At 35.8% G+C, this 19655-nt stretch overlaps 1 protein-coding gene across 2 annotated transcripts in view; it reads right to left on the bottom strand.

The window, feature by feature from the left end:
* Positions 1-200: 200 nt before the first annotated feature.
* The window catches only part of Nf1 (neurofibromin 1), a 251252-nt gene continuing 231797 nt past the window's right edge, over positions 201-19655 (bottom strand). For both annotated transcript variants that reach the window (XM_077800375.1, XM_077800376.1), the window contains one exon: positions 201-3806. In XM_077800375.1, the coding sequence (XP_077656501.1) occupies positions 3664-3806 (143 nt within the window). In that variant the 3' untranslated portion in view covers positions 201-3663. The remainder of the gene's footprint in view (positions 3807-19655) is intronic.

The following is a 19655-nucleotide window of genomic DNA, read 5'->3' as shown; positions in this document are numbered from 1 at the left end:
TTTGAGAGGTTCTGGAAATACAAACATCTTTCCCATGGGGGTGAGGAGAAGACCCCAAAAAACACCCTTAAAAGAAAGGACGAGGTTTAATGTTTCAAAAGATCAGGGAGAAATGGGAGGAAGTGATAAAACAGAATTTACACCAAATAAAACAGAGCTTGATGCATGTGAAGAAATTAAATAACTCCTCACATCTCAGAGCAGATTGAATTTACATTTTACTTAAAAAAAAGGAAGGGGGAGTACATACACAAGGAAGAAATGGGATGGGGAACAATAATGCTCTGAATCTGATTTCTACAAGTTTCCCCTACAGTGATTGATTTTGTCTGTTGGGCAGTATTTCTCCTGCTGGCATACAACTGCTTACAATATTAACAAGGGTGTAGACTAGGGAACTGCCAAAGTTTAGGCCTGATAGAAAGGAGACTAAGTTATCATATACAATGTAAGTTTACAATACATAGCATTTTCTTTAAATGATGTAACGCAGTCGCAGGAAGAAGTTAACAATACTAACATGAGAATAATCAAATTTTTGTTTGTTATCCATATACAGCAACTAACTGCTTTACAAAAAAGCAAAATAATACAATATATCATCACATGTATTTACAGGGTAGTAAATATACTTTTCTGTCAAATTTTACACAAACTATTTACAGGTGAATATACTGCATTAAAAAAAACTGTGTGGCTGACACTAAGTGAGTTTTTTTATAAGTTTGTTGCATAACATTGAATAAGACATGCATTATTATGCCTGGGTGGGGAGGGTATATGTAGAAACAAAAAACAGAAAACAAAACAAAAAAATCCCCAAAACCCCAAATGGAAATTGAAAACCCCTAAAATCTACAAACCCAGAAGGATTGCTGGCTCACACTCTGTCCTCACCACTGGGACATTCGTCCGCCTAATGTGGTGTCCTGGTGCCCAGCTCAGTAACGAACAGGTGTGAGTAACTGACGCATAGAGTATTGTACCTCCATGTTAGCATATGAGGGCAGCTCCTGGGACAGGAGCACTGGCATAATAGTAGATTATATGCAATAAAACATGGCTGAGTTAATGCTTTTGTTTTTAAAAAGTCAGGGAAACATCCACAAACTCAAACAAATTCCAGAATTTATAAATTATGCAAAATGGGCTACTTGCTCTGAATGTCAGAATTTCTTTTCAGATTATAGGTATGAAGACTAAAAAGTGTTTCATTTCTCAGGGGAAGCATAATTGGTGAGAGATTTATCTCATGTTCATTTTACCTGGAAAACTAGATTTTCCACAAATGTCACAAGTTCTTTAAATAAGTTAAGTTTTAAACCTTAGGAAGTTTTCAAATTCCTAGGATGTACTGGTCAAAAGTATATTTTTGTAGTTCAAAGAAGGCTCAATTTTGATTTGTGCAAAGATGATCATTTCATGAGATTCTTCAAATGGATTCATTGCATTCACTACATTACAGGGAAATAATAAATTTAAGGAATACCATACTTTCATAAATTTGTTTATGGAAAGTAATCCTTTGAAAGTTTCTCTAACTTAATGGGAGAAGCAAAATAAAGTAATACACACTGTCATATGCACCAGATCAAGAAAGAGGGGAAAAATACTAAACTAGAATTATCCAAGGCTTACATTGCCTGCTGTTCTAAAAGCCAAGAATCTGTGATACCATATCCCAGAAGCGCTGGGTGGTGGGAGAACCAAGACCATCATGGCAGCTTGGCCTCCTTGGCACTGGGTCACTGGTCTAATCCTAAACTCAGTTTAATCTCAGCTTCTTTACAGTCTTAAGATGGTCGGTTATTATAATAAACATTTTATTCTAATGCAGCCTCTATAATAGTTAAAAACAAAAGCTTAGTTAATTACACCTGTCTTCAATATTTTCCAACAATTCTGTTAAAATTACTATTAACACTAAAGTTTTTTCCTTTTATTTTGGCAAATGGTTCTTACTTTTCCCAGGACTGTAAACAAAATAAAAAAATTAAATTCTTGTTATCTCTGAATATCAAAAGCAATTTTATTTACATTAACATATTACATTGTTGCTGTGTAAATAGTGTGAAATGTATTATATTATTAAAATCAGAATACTTAAATGTACCATTATTTATTGAAGTAGCTGTGGAATTTAATTTACTAAATCCACTAATGAACTAGCACTATAGGAAACCACCCTCTTCCCTAGGTTTCTTTGCAAACCCCTCCCCAAGCCATTATATCTGAACATATGAAGTGAACCTAGGAGTAGGGGGGATAATATTTTTTGTAATAAATATAGTTTAATCCTAAATTAGAATATCCAGATACCAATATGATCACTGAAGTCAAATTACTTTTCACACTGCAGGTACCACAAAAAAACTGGATCTGCATTACTATGGAAATTCCTATGCCACAACAATCCATACCATTCAGTACAGCAGCAACTCTAACGGTCCCCTATTTTCATACAAATGCAGGCTGACCAGACTTTTCACAGTGATTAGATGCAAGTCTATCATATAGAACCCAAAAAGATTCCTGATATTTTGGAGGAGAGGGGGAAGATTTAAAGACTTTTAAAATATGTCTTATCAAAGAAATTAATGTACTATACAGCATATTCTGGTTCTTGGAAAATTATTTAACAAAATAAAAGTATCAGCTACTTTAAAAGTCACGTACCATTCTGTTTTGCTATGGAGCTAATGCAAACGTCTAAAAAAATTACCTTCTGGGAACAATTTTCAACACTTTGTTTGGTGATTACCCTGCTCAGAATTATTTAGGAAAGAAGAGGAGGAGACAAAAAATGTATAATTACTATACTTAGTATAGTGTTGGCTTACAAAAATTAAAAATAAACAAAACAATAATAGCTTTAGCATATTTAAAGATCAATTGGATAATCAATTGGATAAAAAAAAGATCATTTTGATGACTGAATTTGGATAAGGCCTCAGAATCCATAGCTTTAATTCAGTAATATTAAGATGTATATGGTCACACTTTCTTTCCTGTAATTATTGCTAATACTCAGTGTTAGTAATTCTTAAGAATTCACTACAAAATACTAAGTTCTCCCACCCCACCCCAAAGTACCTTGCCTGTGGCTTTAATGGTATGAAGCCACTGAGGCTTGACCTCTATGGTTCCTTCAGTTTCATAAAGTAAAAAAAAGTCCACAGCTAAAAGTCAGATTAAACATACATGGGTTATAATATTATTTCTCCCACACACTTCTCTCTTGGAAAGTGTGTAAATAAGACTAACACTTCATTTTGAAGGGGAAAACAAAGAAGGCAGAGCTCTGTGCAAATGGCTTTCATAGCTGGCCAGTAGTAGCAGTATTCAAGAATTTGTCCTCTCTCACAATTGGGATGTGCTCAGTTCAAGTTACCTGACTTCCCACTTTCTTATAGTTGTTCTGAACACTTGCTAACACCAGTCACACTCCAAAAGTAGAAGAAGAAAAAAAGTCAAAGAAAAAGCAGCATTAAATTTAGGCAATGCTTTCAAGAGTTGATCATCTGGCAATGTGGCAGACTGGATGGGTTTGTTATAAAATATGAAATGCAGCATCGCAACATGTGGGGACAGTGCCACTTAGGGAAGGGATCACTAGTGAAGAGCCCATGTTAAGTTGGTTTGAAAAAAGAAAGAAAGAAAGCTTCACACGATCTTCTTAATGCTATTACGTTTGAAACTGCCAGCGCTTCTTTGCTTCTGCACTTGGCTTGCGGATCCGTGGCGAGTTCGTCCACTGTTACAGTGGCCAGTGGTGGGGGAGAGTTCAACGTTCTCTTTGTCGATTCCTGGGAAGAAACACAGAAGCCAGTTATTTCCTCTCTTCTGGTATTAAGCTCTAGGTCTGTATCTCATTGTTTATGTGTGAAATTCAACCTGGTGAATTGTTTTTGTGTATTTCATTTTACCAGTCATTTACTAGAATGTGTATAAAGGTCCTGTCATACAGAAAACCTCACATCTTGCTAAGCCAAATTTGCTATCACTGCAGAGAGACAGCATAAGGAAAAAGAAAAGTTGCAAGGAAAAGCTAGAGGCAGGTAGGCTTTAAGAGACTTAAAAGCTGGCAGCCTCCAGGGCAAACTGGAGAGTTCTTTTCCCAAAATCATACCAGCAGCATCCAGTAGAGGGCAGCTTCTAGCCACACATCTTTACTCCTGTTTATAAAAGAGAACATCCTTTCGGGTCCCAAAGCCTACTATAGTCTTTTTGCAAATTTGTCATTTCAAAGAAAAACACGTGCTATTTATTTTTTTTGCATCTCAGTGCCGGTTCCAAAGGAACCTAAGTATTTACTGAGAAAATAATATATCACAAAGGTTATACTTTAGAATCTTTGCTTTTTTCCAACCGTGGCAAGTCATTGTGCATTTCTCAAACATAAACAGTTGTCACTTATTTCTCTTATGGAGATCAAACTTCCAAAGGCAGGGCCCTACAGTGAATTTTATAAATTAAGTAGTAACCTTAGAAAAGTAATCAGAAACACAAAGTGTGTATGTGTGTGTGTGTGTGTGTGTGTATATATATATATATATTTTTTTTTTTTTTTTTAAATCAGATGAGTGAAGATTACAAATTAGGTAATGAAATAGTGGCTATCTTTAGGAAAGCAGTGACTGAAGGGCGGCTTCTCAGGTGCTGGGAATGTTCTGTTTCTTGATCTGGATGTTGCATTTCAAGTGTGTTTGCTTCTTAAAAGTTCATGATTTAGGTCTTCCACCTATTTCACTTCAATGAAATTTACTCCCACGTAACTTGATACCCATCAATGGCCTAATTGCAGGAGCAGAGCATTTTAGTAATTTGTATCAAAACGTAAAGTACTGATTGTACTTTATTTATAGATATAGAAAGATGCTCATAACTTTTTGAGTAAGAAAAAAAACCATTACTATTCAAAAAAAAGGCTAAGAATATATTTGCTAAAATGATATATTTGGACAGTACTTTTTCACAGGTAATTTTTACTTTATTCTTATCTGTATCATTTGAATTTTAAAATAATCATTAAATTTGGGAATGAAAAAATTTCCATTTTTGGGCAAAAAGTATTTCGAGTCCAGAATTATTTACTATGCTGCAGAACATGTACAGTTCTCTGCAGCTACTTGTTGGCTTATGAACAGGAATGAATCTGGGGTGATCTTCCTCTAGGAGCCACACATCCTTCATTGGATTCAGTCCTGAATTCAAGTCAGTGTCAGGCATCCAGAAGTACATGGCCTGATTTACACAGGCTCAACAGAGGTTTGCTGCAGTGAATTATCAAAAGAACATGGACATTCATCAGGTGATGATAATGTGAACTGAACACATTTTAAAATGTCAGTTACATCTCTCCAGAAGCCAAGCACAGTTAAACCAGTATTGAGAATGTGTACTTCAATCAAATTCAAACGAAGATGAGTAGAAGAAACATTGTAATCATAAAATCTGTCTTTGAACAACAGAATTTTGGGTCATTTTTATTCTCTTCTTTATAGTGATTTGCATCTTTTCCAGAGCTTTAAAAGGCTGTAACAAAACTGAAGAGGATGCTCATAATTTCTTAAGTGCCTTGAATGTCCTTGTGATGTATGTTTATGCAGGCTCTTTTAATTGCCTTGCCTATCTCTGCAAGATACAATTCAATCTCTATTTTTTTTTCTCATCTCGACTTCTTTTGAGGAACATTCTTCTGTCTCCTGCAAATAACTACTTTTTACCCCCTTAATTTTATAGTTTAATTTATATGATCACAACTTGTATATACATCTTATTTCTTCCCACAGAAGGAAAAAAACACATGGAAGGGAATCACTTATTATTCATTTTTTGTTTTCTTACATAATCCAGTTGATTATTTTCAATAAAGATTGGTTGGACTGAATGCTTCCATTTTAAAATGTAATAGCTGGATCCCTGTAGTTCAGAACCCAAAAGCATGAAATTCCTGATCCCCAGGGGGTAGTATATTTTTAGTAGAAAAGACCACCCTATACCTCCCGCCAATTTGGCTTTCTTCATTTTAAATTATCACAAAACTTGCCAGTGTATTTGACCTTTTATTTCTTTAAATTTGCATATTGGTCTACAAGTTCAAGAAAAATATTTTCTTATCTGGGGTTATTTCCTAAATAGAAATTCATTTCCTTACAGGAAATAGGAAGACAAAACTTAAGAAAACATGCGTTTGAAGTAATGTGGTGCTGGCATATGCAGTGTAGGTAACCACCGAGAAGGTCCTGTGGTGCTCTGCCAGCATCTGCCACCTTGGGGCTCCTTTCTGTGTGTTCCTTCAGTGCATCCTTGTCACTGTTCTCCTATGGGTCACTCTGAGAAGAAAATATCCTTAAACTGCAAGACAGCAATGTTTCTGTCTGGGGACAAGGGCCTGCTCATTGGTATTCTTTATTTTCAAATTTAAAAAAATATTTTTTAGTTGTCAATGTAGTTTTTACTTTTATTTTTATGTGGTGTTGAGGATCGAACCCAGCGCCTCACGAGTGCTAGGTGAGCACTCTACCACTAAGCCACAACCCCAGCCCCTCAGTGGTATCCTTAAGAATTAAAATTATACAATGGTAGTTATATAGATTAAGTTACTAGGGTGAAGGTTTTTTCAAAGAAGGGCTAAGAATATTCTACTTTTTAAAATCAGAGACTCTGCGTCTAATAGAAGAAAAAGTAGGCCCTAATCTTCATCACATAGGGCTAGGCTCCAACTTCCTTAATGAGACTCCTATAGCACAAGAATTAAAACCAAGAATCAACAAATGGGATGGATTCAAACTAAAAAGAAAAAGAAATAATCTGTGAGGTGAATAGGGAGCCTACATCCTGGGAAAAAATTTTTACCCCTCACACATCAGATAGAGTTCTAATCTCTAGGATATATAAAGAGCTCAACAAGCATCAAAAAAACCCCAAATAATCCAATCAATAAATGGGCCAAGGACCTGAACAGACACTTCTCAGAAGAGGGTATACAATCAATCAACAAATATATGAAAAAATGCTCATCATCTCTAGCAATCAGAGAAATGCAAATCAAAATTACTCTAAAATACCATCTTACCTCAGTAAGAATGGCAGCTATTATGAAGACAAACAACAAGTGTTGGTGAGGAGGCAGGAGAAAAAGGTGCACTCATATACACTGCTGGTGGGACTGCAAATTAGTGCAGCCAATTTGGAAAGCAGTATGGAGATTCCTTGGAAAGCTGGGAATGGAACCACCATTTGACCCAGCTATTCCTCTTCTCGGACTAAACCCAAAGGACCTAAAAAAAGCATACTATAGGGACACAGCCACATCAATGTTTATAGCAGCACAATTCACAATAGCTAAACTGTGGAGCCAACTTAGATGTCCTTCAGTGGATGAATGGATAAAAAAATGTGGCATTTATACACAATGGGATATTACTCAGCACTGAAAAAAGAATAAGATCATGGCATTTGCAGGGAAATGGACGGCATTAGAGAAGATGATGCTAAGGGAAGTTAGTCAATCCCCCAAAAAACAAATGCAGAATGTTTTCTCTGATATAAGGGGGGTGACTCAAAGTGGGGTAGGGAGGGAGAACAGGGGAGGAAGATTACCTCTAGATAGGGAATAGGGGTGGGAAGAAAAGGGAGGGAGAAGGGGAATAGCAAGGATGGTGGAAGGAGACAGTCATCATTATACAAAATACATGTATGAAGATGGGAATTTGGTGTCAACGTACCTTATATACAAACAGAGATATGATAAATTGTGGTATAAAGATATATTAAAAAGATATATTATAAAGAATTGTAATGCAAAAAAAATAAGAGAGCTCAAAATAAAAGAATATTCTTTTTTTATTAAGCAAATAACTTTTCAAAACTCAAATTAAAAATTTAAAAAGTTTAAAAGGAGATGCCAAAAAATATTATTGAACAATGTATCTATCTTTAAAAGTGCTCAGATTATCAGCCAGACTCCCCATATGGAGACAGAGAACCCATTCTGCACTGGTAGTCTGTATTTTAGAAGCCCCTTCCATTATGGAAATCCCTCCAAAAAAGGGAAGCCTCACTGCCTGAGGGTATCAAGCTGCAATATACTTTTTTTGTTGTTTGGTTTTTGAAAGGGGTCTTGCTATGTTGTCTAGGTTAGGCTTGAACCCACAAACCTGCCTCAGCCTCCCAAGTAGCTGGGATTATAGGTATGCACCACTGTTTTTTGTTCAGGTGATATTTTAAATGAGTGAGAAAGCCCTTGGAGACCGGAGGAGGAAGACAGACGCCCGGTGCCAAGCCAGACCTGAGGAGGAAGTCCCGCCCCGCCCCAAGTGCTAGGCCGGAGGAAGCCCATCAACCCTTAAAACCCATCAAAAGGGTTATGGCTACCAGCATGGTTAGGCTGATCCAGGTACCCGGTTTCCAACTCCCCCACCCTTAGCTTCGATAACTCAAAAATATTTCCCACAAGCTTTTGGGGGTTGTAGCTATCAACGCAAAACAACAACTGTACAGGCACCTGGTTTCTACCTCAGAGACTAGAGCAAGGAAGATACAGGTGGAAGCTCATTTCCTTTCACACTGGCTATACCCACCACCCTGAATACAGAGGCTCAAGCTAGGAATAGACAACGCCACCTACTGGAAGCAAGGAAAACAGTGTTCTGAGAGACTTTTTTTTTCTCTTTCTTTCTCTCTTTTGTTCTCTCTCTTCCACAACTTCAGCATATGTGAAACCAAGAACTGTGCATGAACAACCGAATTACCAAAGTAATATAATATAGAGGAATTGCATATACCCCACCTTCCCCCCATTTTTTTCTTTATTTCTATCTTACTTTCCTTTTCCTTCTCTCATTTCTCTTCCTTGTTATTTTTTTCTTTTTTTTTCATTCGTATTCTCTCTATCCCACTTTCAATCTCCTAACCTTTGCTATCTATACATAGGGTAACTAAATTCAGATAGGAGGTTGAGTCTATACATTCTTCCATAAATTACCAGTCTATTGGTTAGAGTTCTCCAAAGGTGCTAAGTTAGTTTAACCTCATACCCTCACTCCTTTCCTTCTAAGTATAACATCCTTCATCTGAAATTAAGTTTTCTATATGCCACCAGATATGGTACGCCTTTTATGAAACTAATGAATATATTCTTAAGTAATAATTAAAACCAATATCTATAGTCTTAGAATCTAACTATAAATGTATTAATAATGAAAACTTGTGCTTAGATAATGTACTGTTAATATTGGGAACTGTTAACATTGTCTTTCTCGATTTTTAAAATCTTTTTGTAGGCTTCTGTCCTGGATCCGGAGCCCAGGTGTCTGTGCTGTGCAGAATCTGAAAACAAACCACAGGAAGAACGCTGAGAACCTTGAGAGCCAGGAAATGGAACTGTTAACATTTATGGATATAGCCATTGATTTTACTGAAGAGGAGTGGGAATGCCTTCAGCCTGCTCAGAAAAATTTATATAGAGATGTGATGCTAGAGAATTATAGAAACTTTGCCTTCCTGGCCATGACTCCTAATCATACCCAAGTATATTTACCAGAAAAGGGCCTAAAACATATATTTCATGAAGTGATAAGTGCAAAATGTATAAGTTGTAATCTTGAATATTTACCACAAAAGAAAATAGGGAAAACTCCAAGTGAGAGTGAACACCAGAGATCATATAAAAAAAATCAGGCTTTGTTCTCCACCAGAGAATTTATACTGGAGAGAAGCCCTACAAATATAAAGAATGTGGCAAAGCTTTTAGTAGAAAAAAAGGTCTTATTTACCACAGAGGAAACCACAATGGAGAAAAGCCCTACAAATGTAAAGTATGTGCCAAAGCTTTTGGTCAAAAATCACACCTTATTTGCCACAGAAGAACTCACACTGGAGAGAAGCCCCACAAATGTACAGAATGTGGCAAAGCTTTCCGTCAGAAATCAGACCTTATTTGCCACAAAAGAACTCATGCTGGAGAGAAGAACTACAAATGTACAGAATGTGACAAAGCTTTTGGTCAAAAATCACAGCTTATTCACCACAGAAGAACTCACACTGGAGAGAAGCCCTACAAATGTAAAGATTGTGGCAAAGCTTTTGGTCAAAATCAGACCTTATTTGCCACAGCAGAGCTCACACTGCAGAGAAGCCCTACAAATGTAAAGACTGTGGCAAAGCTTTTGATCGAAAATCACACCTAATTTACCACAGCAGATCTCACACTGGAGAGAAGCCTTACAAATGTAAAGATTGTGGCAAAGCTTTTGGTCAAAAATCACACCTTATTTGCCACAGCAGATCTCACACTGGAGAGAAGCCCTATGAATGTACAGAATGTGGCAAAGCTTTTGGTCAAAAATCAAGCATTATTCACCACAGCAAAACTCACACTGGAGAGAAGCCCTACAAACGTAAAGATTGTGGCAAAGCTTTTTGTCAAAAATCAAACCTTATTTGCCACAGAGGAACTCACACTGGAGAGAAGCCCTACAAATGTAAAGATTGTGGCAAAGCTTTTGGTCGAAAATCAGACCTAATTTACCACAGCAGATCTCACACTGGAGAGAAGCCCTACAAATGTAAAGATTGTGGCAAAGCTTTTGGTCGAAAATCACACCTAATTTGCCACAGCAGATCTCACACTGGAGAGAAGCCTTACAAATGTAAAGATTGTGGCAAAGCTTTTGGTCGAAAATCACACCTAATTTACCACAGCAGATCTCACACTGGAGAGAAGCCCTACAAATGTAAAGACTGTAGCAAAGCTTTTGGTCAAAACTCAGGCCTTATTTACCACAGAAGAACTCACACTGGAAAGAAGCCCTACAAATGTAAAGATTGTGGCAAAGCTTTTGGTCAAATATCACACCTTATTTGCCACAGGAGAACTCACACTGGAAAACTCACACTGGAGAGAAGCCCTACAAATGTACAGAATGTGGCAAAGTTTTTGGTCAAAAAATAGACCTTATTCATCACAGCAGAACTCTCTGGAGAGAAGTCCTACAAATGTAAAGAATGTGGGGCTGTGGTTGTGGTTCAGTGGTAGAGTGCTAGCCTCACATATGTGAGATCCTGACTTTGATCCTCAGAACCACATTAAAATAAATAAGTAAAATAATGGCATTGTGTCCAACTAAAACTAAAAAATAAACATAAAAAAAGAGAGTAAACCTTATTAACAACAGAATTTATACAGAAAAGAACCTTTACATATTGAAAAAAAATGCAGCAAAGCTTTTAATAAGAAATCAATTATTTTCACCACCAGGCTACTTATTCTGGAAAGAAGACATATAAATGTAGAGAATGTAGAAAAATTTTAAATTATATATCATATATTACTAGACATCAGAGAGAACACATTGGAGAGAAGCTATACAAATGAGACCATTACTCTAAGAAAGGGACAACATTTAATCCTCACCACAATAACCATAGCGTAGAGAATGTTTTGAAATGTGAAAGTTGACAATGTGTCAATGCCTCCAAAATTTATTCACCAATACTCAGAACCTGTGGATACATACTGGTTAGAGAAAATGGAAAATGGAAAAAAATGTAGCTACATGTTTCTTAAACACTGCTTATTTTGGAAAATTAATTGTGCCCAGAAACCCTAAAAAGTTAAATAATATATCCAAAATGTATTTCAATTTTAAATTCATTGAACATCTGAAAACTCATACTAGTAGTGAAAATTTAACAGATTTTGTCCAAATTGTATGTCTTATATAACAGTGTAACATTTATAATAAATGTGAGAGCATAGCAAAGTTATTATCTATATATTACACCTTGATGTATATGAGGATCAGTAAAATACAGAACTCATTTAAGTTTAGAAAACAAGTAGTTGTCTTTAGCTTTTGCTTACATTTATTAAGCTTTATCAAGTTATTTTTTAGAAATATCAGTCATAAATATCATACATGCATAGTGAAGAAACGTCATCTTTGAAAGAATATAATTGTTTTTTCTAAATCAAAAATTACTATTTTCACTTTTGAATACTGAGAAAAGAATTATATGAAATCTATTTTTGATGTTTAACACTGAAGTGTAATATTTTGAACTTTAATTTTTTGTTGTATTTCAGTTTAAGTTTAGGTATTTTTATACACTGAGGCACATTCTTAAGCCCTCTGTCCACTTTTTCAAATGTTGAGACTGTATTGCTAAGTTGCTTGAAACCACACTAGGTTGTTGAGGCTGAATTTAAACTTCTGAAACTACTCAGCTTCCAAATTTGCTTGGATTACAAGCATGGACCATCATGCCAGGTTTACAGTGCATTTTTTTACCTATATTTATCTTATGTATGCAATATGTCTTTATAACTGAATATTTGTTTATATGTTAACACTCATGTATTGCATCCTGTTGTTAAATGACAGATATAATAGTGTCTCACTTGACTAAATGTTCTATGTTACAGTAAAACATACTGTTGAGTAAATAATACTCTAGCATCTGTTAATACTTTTACACATTTTAAATAAACTTAATGTGGAATACAAAAAAAAATTGTCTTTCTCCCAAAAAGAGGGATTTTGGAGCTATACAAGAACAATACAAATATATAAGGGGAAAAACATTAGCACAACAGTTTCACAAAGCTAGAAAGAATCATGAGCAGTATGAAAAGACAAGGAAAGAAAGGACCACAAACAATACAGGTCAATTCAACATTAGATGAGGTAATATCTGCAGCTGATGGAATGTCAGACAAAGAGTTCAGGATATACATGCTTCAGATGATCTGGAGTTTCAAGGAAGATATTATACAGCAAATTCAGACAATGAAAAATCACTTTGACAATGAATTACATAAACAAATCCAAGAAGCAAAAGATCAACTCTATAGGGAGATAGAGGATATAAAAAACAAACAGAAATCCTGGAAATGCAGGAAACAATAAACCAAATTAAAAACTCAAATGAGAGTATTACCAGCAGAATAGAACACAGAACTTCAGACAACGAAGACAAAGTTTTTCAACTTGAAAAGAACATAGACAGCTCAGCGAGAATGTTAAGAAATCATGAGCAAAACATCCAAGAATTATGGGATAACATCAAGAAACCAAACCTAAGAGTTATTGGGATACAAGAGGGTACAGAGGTCCAAACCAAGGGAATGAGCAATCTATTCAATGAAATAATACTAGAAAACTTCCCAGACTTAAAGAATGAAAAAGAAATCCAAATACTAGAAGCCTACAGGACACTGAATGTACAAAATCATAAGAGATCCACACCAAGACACATAATAATGAAGATGCCCAACATACAGAATAAGGAGAGAATCTTAAAAGCCACAAGAGAGAGGAAGAAGATTACATTTAGGGGTAAACCAATCAGGATAACTGCTGATCTTTCAACACAGACTCTGAAAGCTAGAAGATCCTGGAACAACATATTTCAAACGCTGAAAGAAAAAGGGTTCCAACCAAGAATCATGTATCCAGCGAAATTAAGCTTCAGGATTGAAGATGAAATAAAAATCTTCCACGACAAACAAAAGTTAAAAGAATTTGCAGCTAGAGAACCAACTCTTCAAAACATCCTTGACAAAACATTACAGGAAGAGGAAATGAAAAATAACAATGAAAACCAACAGCAGGAGGTAGTACAGTAAAGGAAAAACTAAGCATAGAGGAAAAACAAATCATGTTAAGTAACAAACATAACCAAATATGGCTGGAAATACAAACCATATCTCAATAGTAACCCTAAATGTTAATGGCTTAAATGCACCAATCAAAAGACATAGGCTAGTAGAATGGATTAAAAAAAAAGATCCAACAATATGCTGCCTATAGGAGACTCATCTGATAGGAAAAGACATACACAGACTGAAGGTGAAAGGTTGGGAAAAATCATATCACTCATACGGACCTCGGAAGCAAGCAGGGGCGTCCATACTTGTATCAAATAAAATAGACTTCAAGCCAAAGTTAATGAAAAAGGGATAAACAAGGACACTACATACTGCTCAAAGGAACCATACACCAACAAGACTTGACGATCATTAATATATATGCCCCAAACAATGGTGCAGCTACGTTCATCAAACAAACTCTTCTCAAGTTCAAGAGTCTAATAGACCACAACACAATAATCATGGGAGATTTTAACACACCTCTCTCACCACTGGACAGATCTTCCAAACAAAAGTTGAATAAAGAAACTCAATAATACAATTAATAATTTAGACTTAATTGATATATACAGAGTATACCACCCAACATCAAGTGGATACACTTTCTTCTCAGCAGCACATGGATCCTTCTCAAAAATAGACCATATATTATGTCACAGGGCAAATCTTAGCAATTACAAAGGAGTTGAGATACTACCATGCATTTTATCTGATCATAATGGAATGAAATTGGAAATCAATAATAAAATGAGAAAGGAAAAATCCTATATCTCATGGAGATTAAACAATATGCTACTGAATGAACAAAGGGTTACAGAAGAGGAATTAAAAAATTCTTAGAGGTAAACGAAAACTCAGACACAACATATTGAAATCTCTGGGACACTATGAAAGCAGTACTAAGAGGAAAATTCATTTCATGGAGTTCATTCTTTAAAAGAAGGAAAAGCCAACAAATAAATGACCTCACACTACACCTTGAAGCCTTAGAAAAAGAAGAACAAATCAGCAGCAAATACAGTAGAAGGCAAGAAATAATTAAAATTAGAGCTGAAATCAATGAAATCGAAACAAAAGAAACAATCAAAAAAATTGACAAAACTAAAAGTTGGTTCTTTGAAAAAATAAATAAGATTGATAGACGACTAGCCACACTAACAAAGAGAAGAAGAGAGAGAACCCAAGTTACTAGCTTACGGGATGAAAAAGGCAACATCACAACAGACAATTCAGAAATACAGAAGATAATTAGAAATTATTTTGAAACCCTATACTCTAATAAAATAGAAGATAGTGAAGGCATCGATAAATTCCTTAAGACATATGAACTACCCAGATTGAGTCAGGAAGATATAAACAACCTAAACAGACCAATATCAAGTGAGGAAATAGAAGAAGCCATCAAAAGACTACCAACCAAGAAAAGCCCAGGACAGGATGGATATACAGCAGAGTTTTACAAGAACTTTAAAGAAGAACTAATACCAATACTCCACAATCTATTTCAGGAGATAGAAAAAGAGGGAGAACTTCCAAATTCATTCTATGAGGCCAATATCACCCTGATTCCCAAATCAGATAAGGACACCTCAAAGAAAGAAAACTACAGGCCAATATCCCTAATGAATTTAGATGCAAAAATCCTCAATAAAATTCTGGCAAATCGTATACAAAAACATATCAAAAAGATCGTGCACCATGATCAAGTAGGATTCATCCCTGGGATGCAAGGCTGGTTCAATATACGGAAATCAATAAACATTATTCACCACATCAATAGACTTAAAGATAAGAACCATATGATCATCTCAATAGACGCAGAAAAAGCATTCGACAAAGTACAGCATCCCTTTATGTTCAAAACATTAGAAAAACTAGGGATAACAGAACTTACCTCAACATTATAAAAGCTATATATGCTAAGCCTCAGGCCAGCATCATTCTAAATGGAGAAAAACTGAAGGCATTCCCTCTAAAATCTGGAACAAGACAGGGATGCCCTCTCTCACCACTTCTATTCAATATAGTTCTCAAAATACTGGCCAGAACAATTAGACAGACAAAAGAAATTTAAGGCATTAAGATAGGAAAAGAAGAACTTAAATTATCACTATTTGCGGATGATATGATCCTATACCTAGAAGACACAAAAGGGTCTACAAAGAAACTACTAGAGGTAATAAATGAATTCAGCAAACTGGCAGGATATAAAATCAACACGCATAAATCAAAGGCATTCCTGTATATCAGCGACAAATCTTCTGAACTGGAAATGAGGAAAACCACTCCATTCACAATATCCTCAAAAAAAAAAAAAATACTTGGAAATAAACCTAACAAAAGAGGTGAAAGATTTACACAATGAAAACTACAGAACCCTAAAGAGAGAAATAGAAGAAGATCTTAGAAGATGGAAAAATATACCCTGTTCATGGATAGGCAGAACTAACATCATCAAAATGGCGATATTACCAAAAGTTCTCTATAGGTTCAATGCAATGCCAATCAAAATCCCAACGGCATTTCTTGTAGAAATAGATAAAGCAATCATGAAATTCATATGGAAAAATAAAAGACCCCGAATAGCAAAAGCAATTCTAAGCAGGAAGTGTGAATCAGGAGGTGTAGCGATACCAGATTTCAAACTGTACTACAAAGCAATAGTAACAAAAACAGCATGGTACTGGTACCAAAACAGGCAGGTGGACCAATGGTACAGAATAGAGGACACAGAAACCAATCCACAAAATTACAACTATCTTATATTCGATAAAGGGGCTAAAAGCATGCAATGGAGGAAGGATAGCATCTTCAACAAATGGTGCTGGGAAAACTGGAAATCCATATGCAACAAAATGAAACTGAATCCCCTCCTCTCACCATGCACAAAAGTCAACTCAAAATGGATCAAGGACCTTGATATCAAATCAGAGACTATGCGTCTAATAGAAGAAAAGGTTGGCTCCGATCTACATATTGTGGGGTCGGGCTCCAAATTCCTTAATAGGACACCCATAGCACAAGAGTTAATAACAAGAATCAACAAATGGGACTTACTTAAACTAAAAAGTTTTTTCTCAGCAAGAGAAACAATAAGAGAGGTAAACAGGGAGCCTACATCATGGGAACAAATTTTTACTCCTCACACTTCAGATAGAGCCCTAATATCCAGAGTATAGAAAGAACTCAAAAAATTAAACAATAAGAAAACAAATAACCCAATCAACAAATGGGCCAAAGATCTGAACAGACACTTCTCAGAGGAGGACATACAATCAATCAACAAGTACATGAAAAAATGCTCACCATCGCTAGCAGTCAGAGAAATGCAAATCAAAACCACCCTAAGATACCATCTCACTCCAGTAAGATTTGCAGCCATTCTGAAGTCAAACAACAACAAGTGCTGGCGAGGATGTGGAGAAAAGGGTACACTTGTACACTGCTGGTGGGACTGCAAATGGGTGTGGCCAATTTGGAAAGCAGTATGGAGATTCCTAGGAAAGCTGGGAATGGAACCACCATTTGACCCAGCTATTGCCCTTCTCGGACTATTCCCTGAAGACCTTAAAAGAGCGTACTACAGGGATACTGCCACATCGATGTTCATAGCAGCACAATTCACAATAGCTAGACTGTGGAACCAACCCAGATGCCCTTCAATAGATGAATGGATAAAAAAAATGTGGCATTTATACACAATGGAGTACTACGCAGCACTAAAAAATGACAAAATCATGGAATTTGCAGGGAAATGGATGGCACTAGAGCAGATTATGCTAAGTGAAGCTAGCCAATCCCTAAAAAACAAATGCCAAATGTCTTCTTTGATATAATGAGAGCAACTAAGAACAGAGCAGGGAGGAAGAGCAGGAGAAAAAGATTAACATTAAACAGAGACATGAGGTGGGAGGGAAAGGGAGAGAAAAGGGAAATTGCATGGAAATGGAAGGAGACCCTCAATGTTATATAAAATTACATATAAGAGGTTGTGAGGGGAATGGGGAAAAAAAACAAGGAGAGAAATGAATTACAGTAGATGGGGTAGAGAGAGAAGATAGGAGGGGAGGGGAGCGGGGAGAGTAGAGGATAGGAAAGGTAGCAGAATACAACAGTTACTGATATGGCATTATGTAAAAATGTGGATGTGTAACCGATGTGATTCTGCAATCTTTGTAATGTTTTGAAGAACCAATAAATAAATAAATAAATAAATAATAAAGATAAAAAAAAAAAAGAGAAAGCCCTTGGTATTGTACTTCTTTTCATCAAGTCCCCTCAGAAGCTTTGTGTTTTAGTTTCTCTTATGCCCCCTAAAGTACTGGCTCTCTCTTCCCACCTCTAGCAGGCAAAAGGCCAAAAATCCAAGAGATGACAGAAACCCAGGGGCCGCCATCCAAAGGAAATAAAGCTATCACTTCCATTGGTCCTGCTAGTTTAAATTCCACCCCCCCCCCCCAGATAGGCTGTGGTCAAACATCAGCCAGTTATAAACATGCAGGGCAGAAGAAGCTGAAAATTCTCTTTGGCAGTGTATTAACAGCATGATGCTTCAAACCAAGGGTGGTGCTTCCAGATAAAGACAAAATCCTAAATTAAAAGGTGTTATTGGCCAAAGTCATAAAACAAGTAAGTAGGGAAAAGAACTATTAGATCACATTATAGTTACAGGTCTGTCTCCCCTGTGAGACATAAGTTCCTTGAAGGCAGGTATCAGGGTTTGCTTATTTTGATAGCTGGGGCTGGGGTTGTACATCACTAGCTGACAAATAGCAAAAATGTAAAGCTCTTGAGCAGTTGAAGAAAAATGGTTTAGGTAATTTGTGAGACATTATACTGGAAAAAATGAAAGACTAATAATAAGCCACATCTCCACTCTGCACAGGAGCACTGGTAGGTTACCTGGCCACACATGGCTTAGTTTATTATACAATATGACAAAACTATCAGAAAACTCTTATGATCTAGCACAGATGTTTGAAGACCAAATTTTGCATCTTGTTGGTTGGATCAGAACTTTTATTTAGCTCTTGTTCTTTCTGTCCTTCTATTTGGGAGTTGGGGATTGAATCCTGGGATCATGCTGAATTCATGCTCTACCACTAAGCTACATCCCAGGGCATCTTGGCTCTAGTTAAGTCGGATAATGGCAGACCTTGCCTGTTTCAAAAGGTTGTTAGAAAAATCAGAAAAAAAATCTGGGTGAAGAATTTTTTCACACAAATAATTACTATATAAATTTTCATATTCCTAATATCTAAATAAAAAGACTAAATGATATACTAAGCTTCGGTTTTAGAACAAAAGCATAGGACTTAAATCTTATACTAGGAATTTATAAAATTAATGAAGTGAATGTAAATAAGAACAAAATGTAAGAAATGTTCTTAGAAAGGTAACCATGATAACTATAGTTTATTCTTATGCTATAGTAAATACATTAATGCAGACATGTTAAATATAAAATATTTGGAATATTTGTATTTTGAGCTAGATACAAAAAATTGTAACTAAGATTTTAAAAAAACATTGTAATAGACTTTCACCAATTGCTAACACTTCTTTTTCTGTCTCAGCTTTAATCTTTCTGTAAACTTAAAGAAGAATAAAAAGGATCTTTTATAAGGTAGACACAGTGTGCCACATTTTTCCTTCTTAGTCCATAGAGCTAATTACCATAGTCCTTTTAAAAAACATAAGCAATAGAGGATAGCCAGCTTTAATGTCTATGAAAACACTGGAGTTGGCATAATTTGGGGGGAAAATCAAGTATTTTCTATTTTCTTTTTTTAAAAAATATTTATTTAGTTGTAGTTGGACACAATACCTTTTATTTTTTTTTATTTTTACGTGGTGCTAAGGATCGAACCCAGGGCCTCACTCACATTAGGTGAGTGCTCTACCGCTGAGCCACAACTCCAGCCCGAAAATCAAGTATTTTCTAAGCTTTAAAGAAGAAAAAAAAAAAAAAAAAAAAAACTTCCTCAAACCACATGTC

Source organism: Urocitellus parryii, chromosome 7, assembly GCF_045843805.1.
Source record: "Urocitellus parryii isolate mUroPar1 chromosome 7, mUroPar1.hap1, whole genome shotgun sequence".
Lineage (NCBI taxonomy): Eukaryota > Metazoa > Chordata > Mammalia > Rodentia > Sciuridae > Urocitellus > Urocitellus parryii.
Note: the sequence above shows the minus strand (reverse complement) of the source record. Positions and strands in the feature narration are given on the sequence as shown.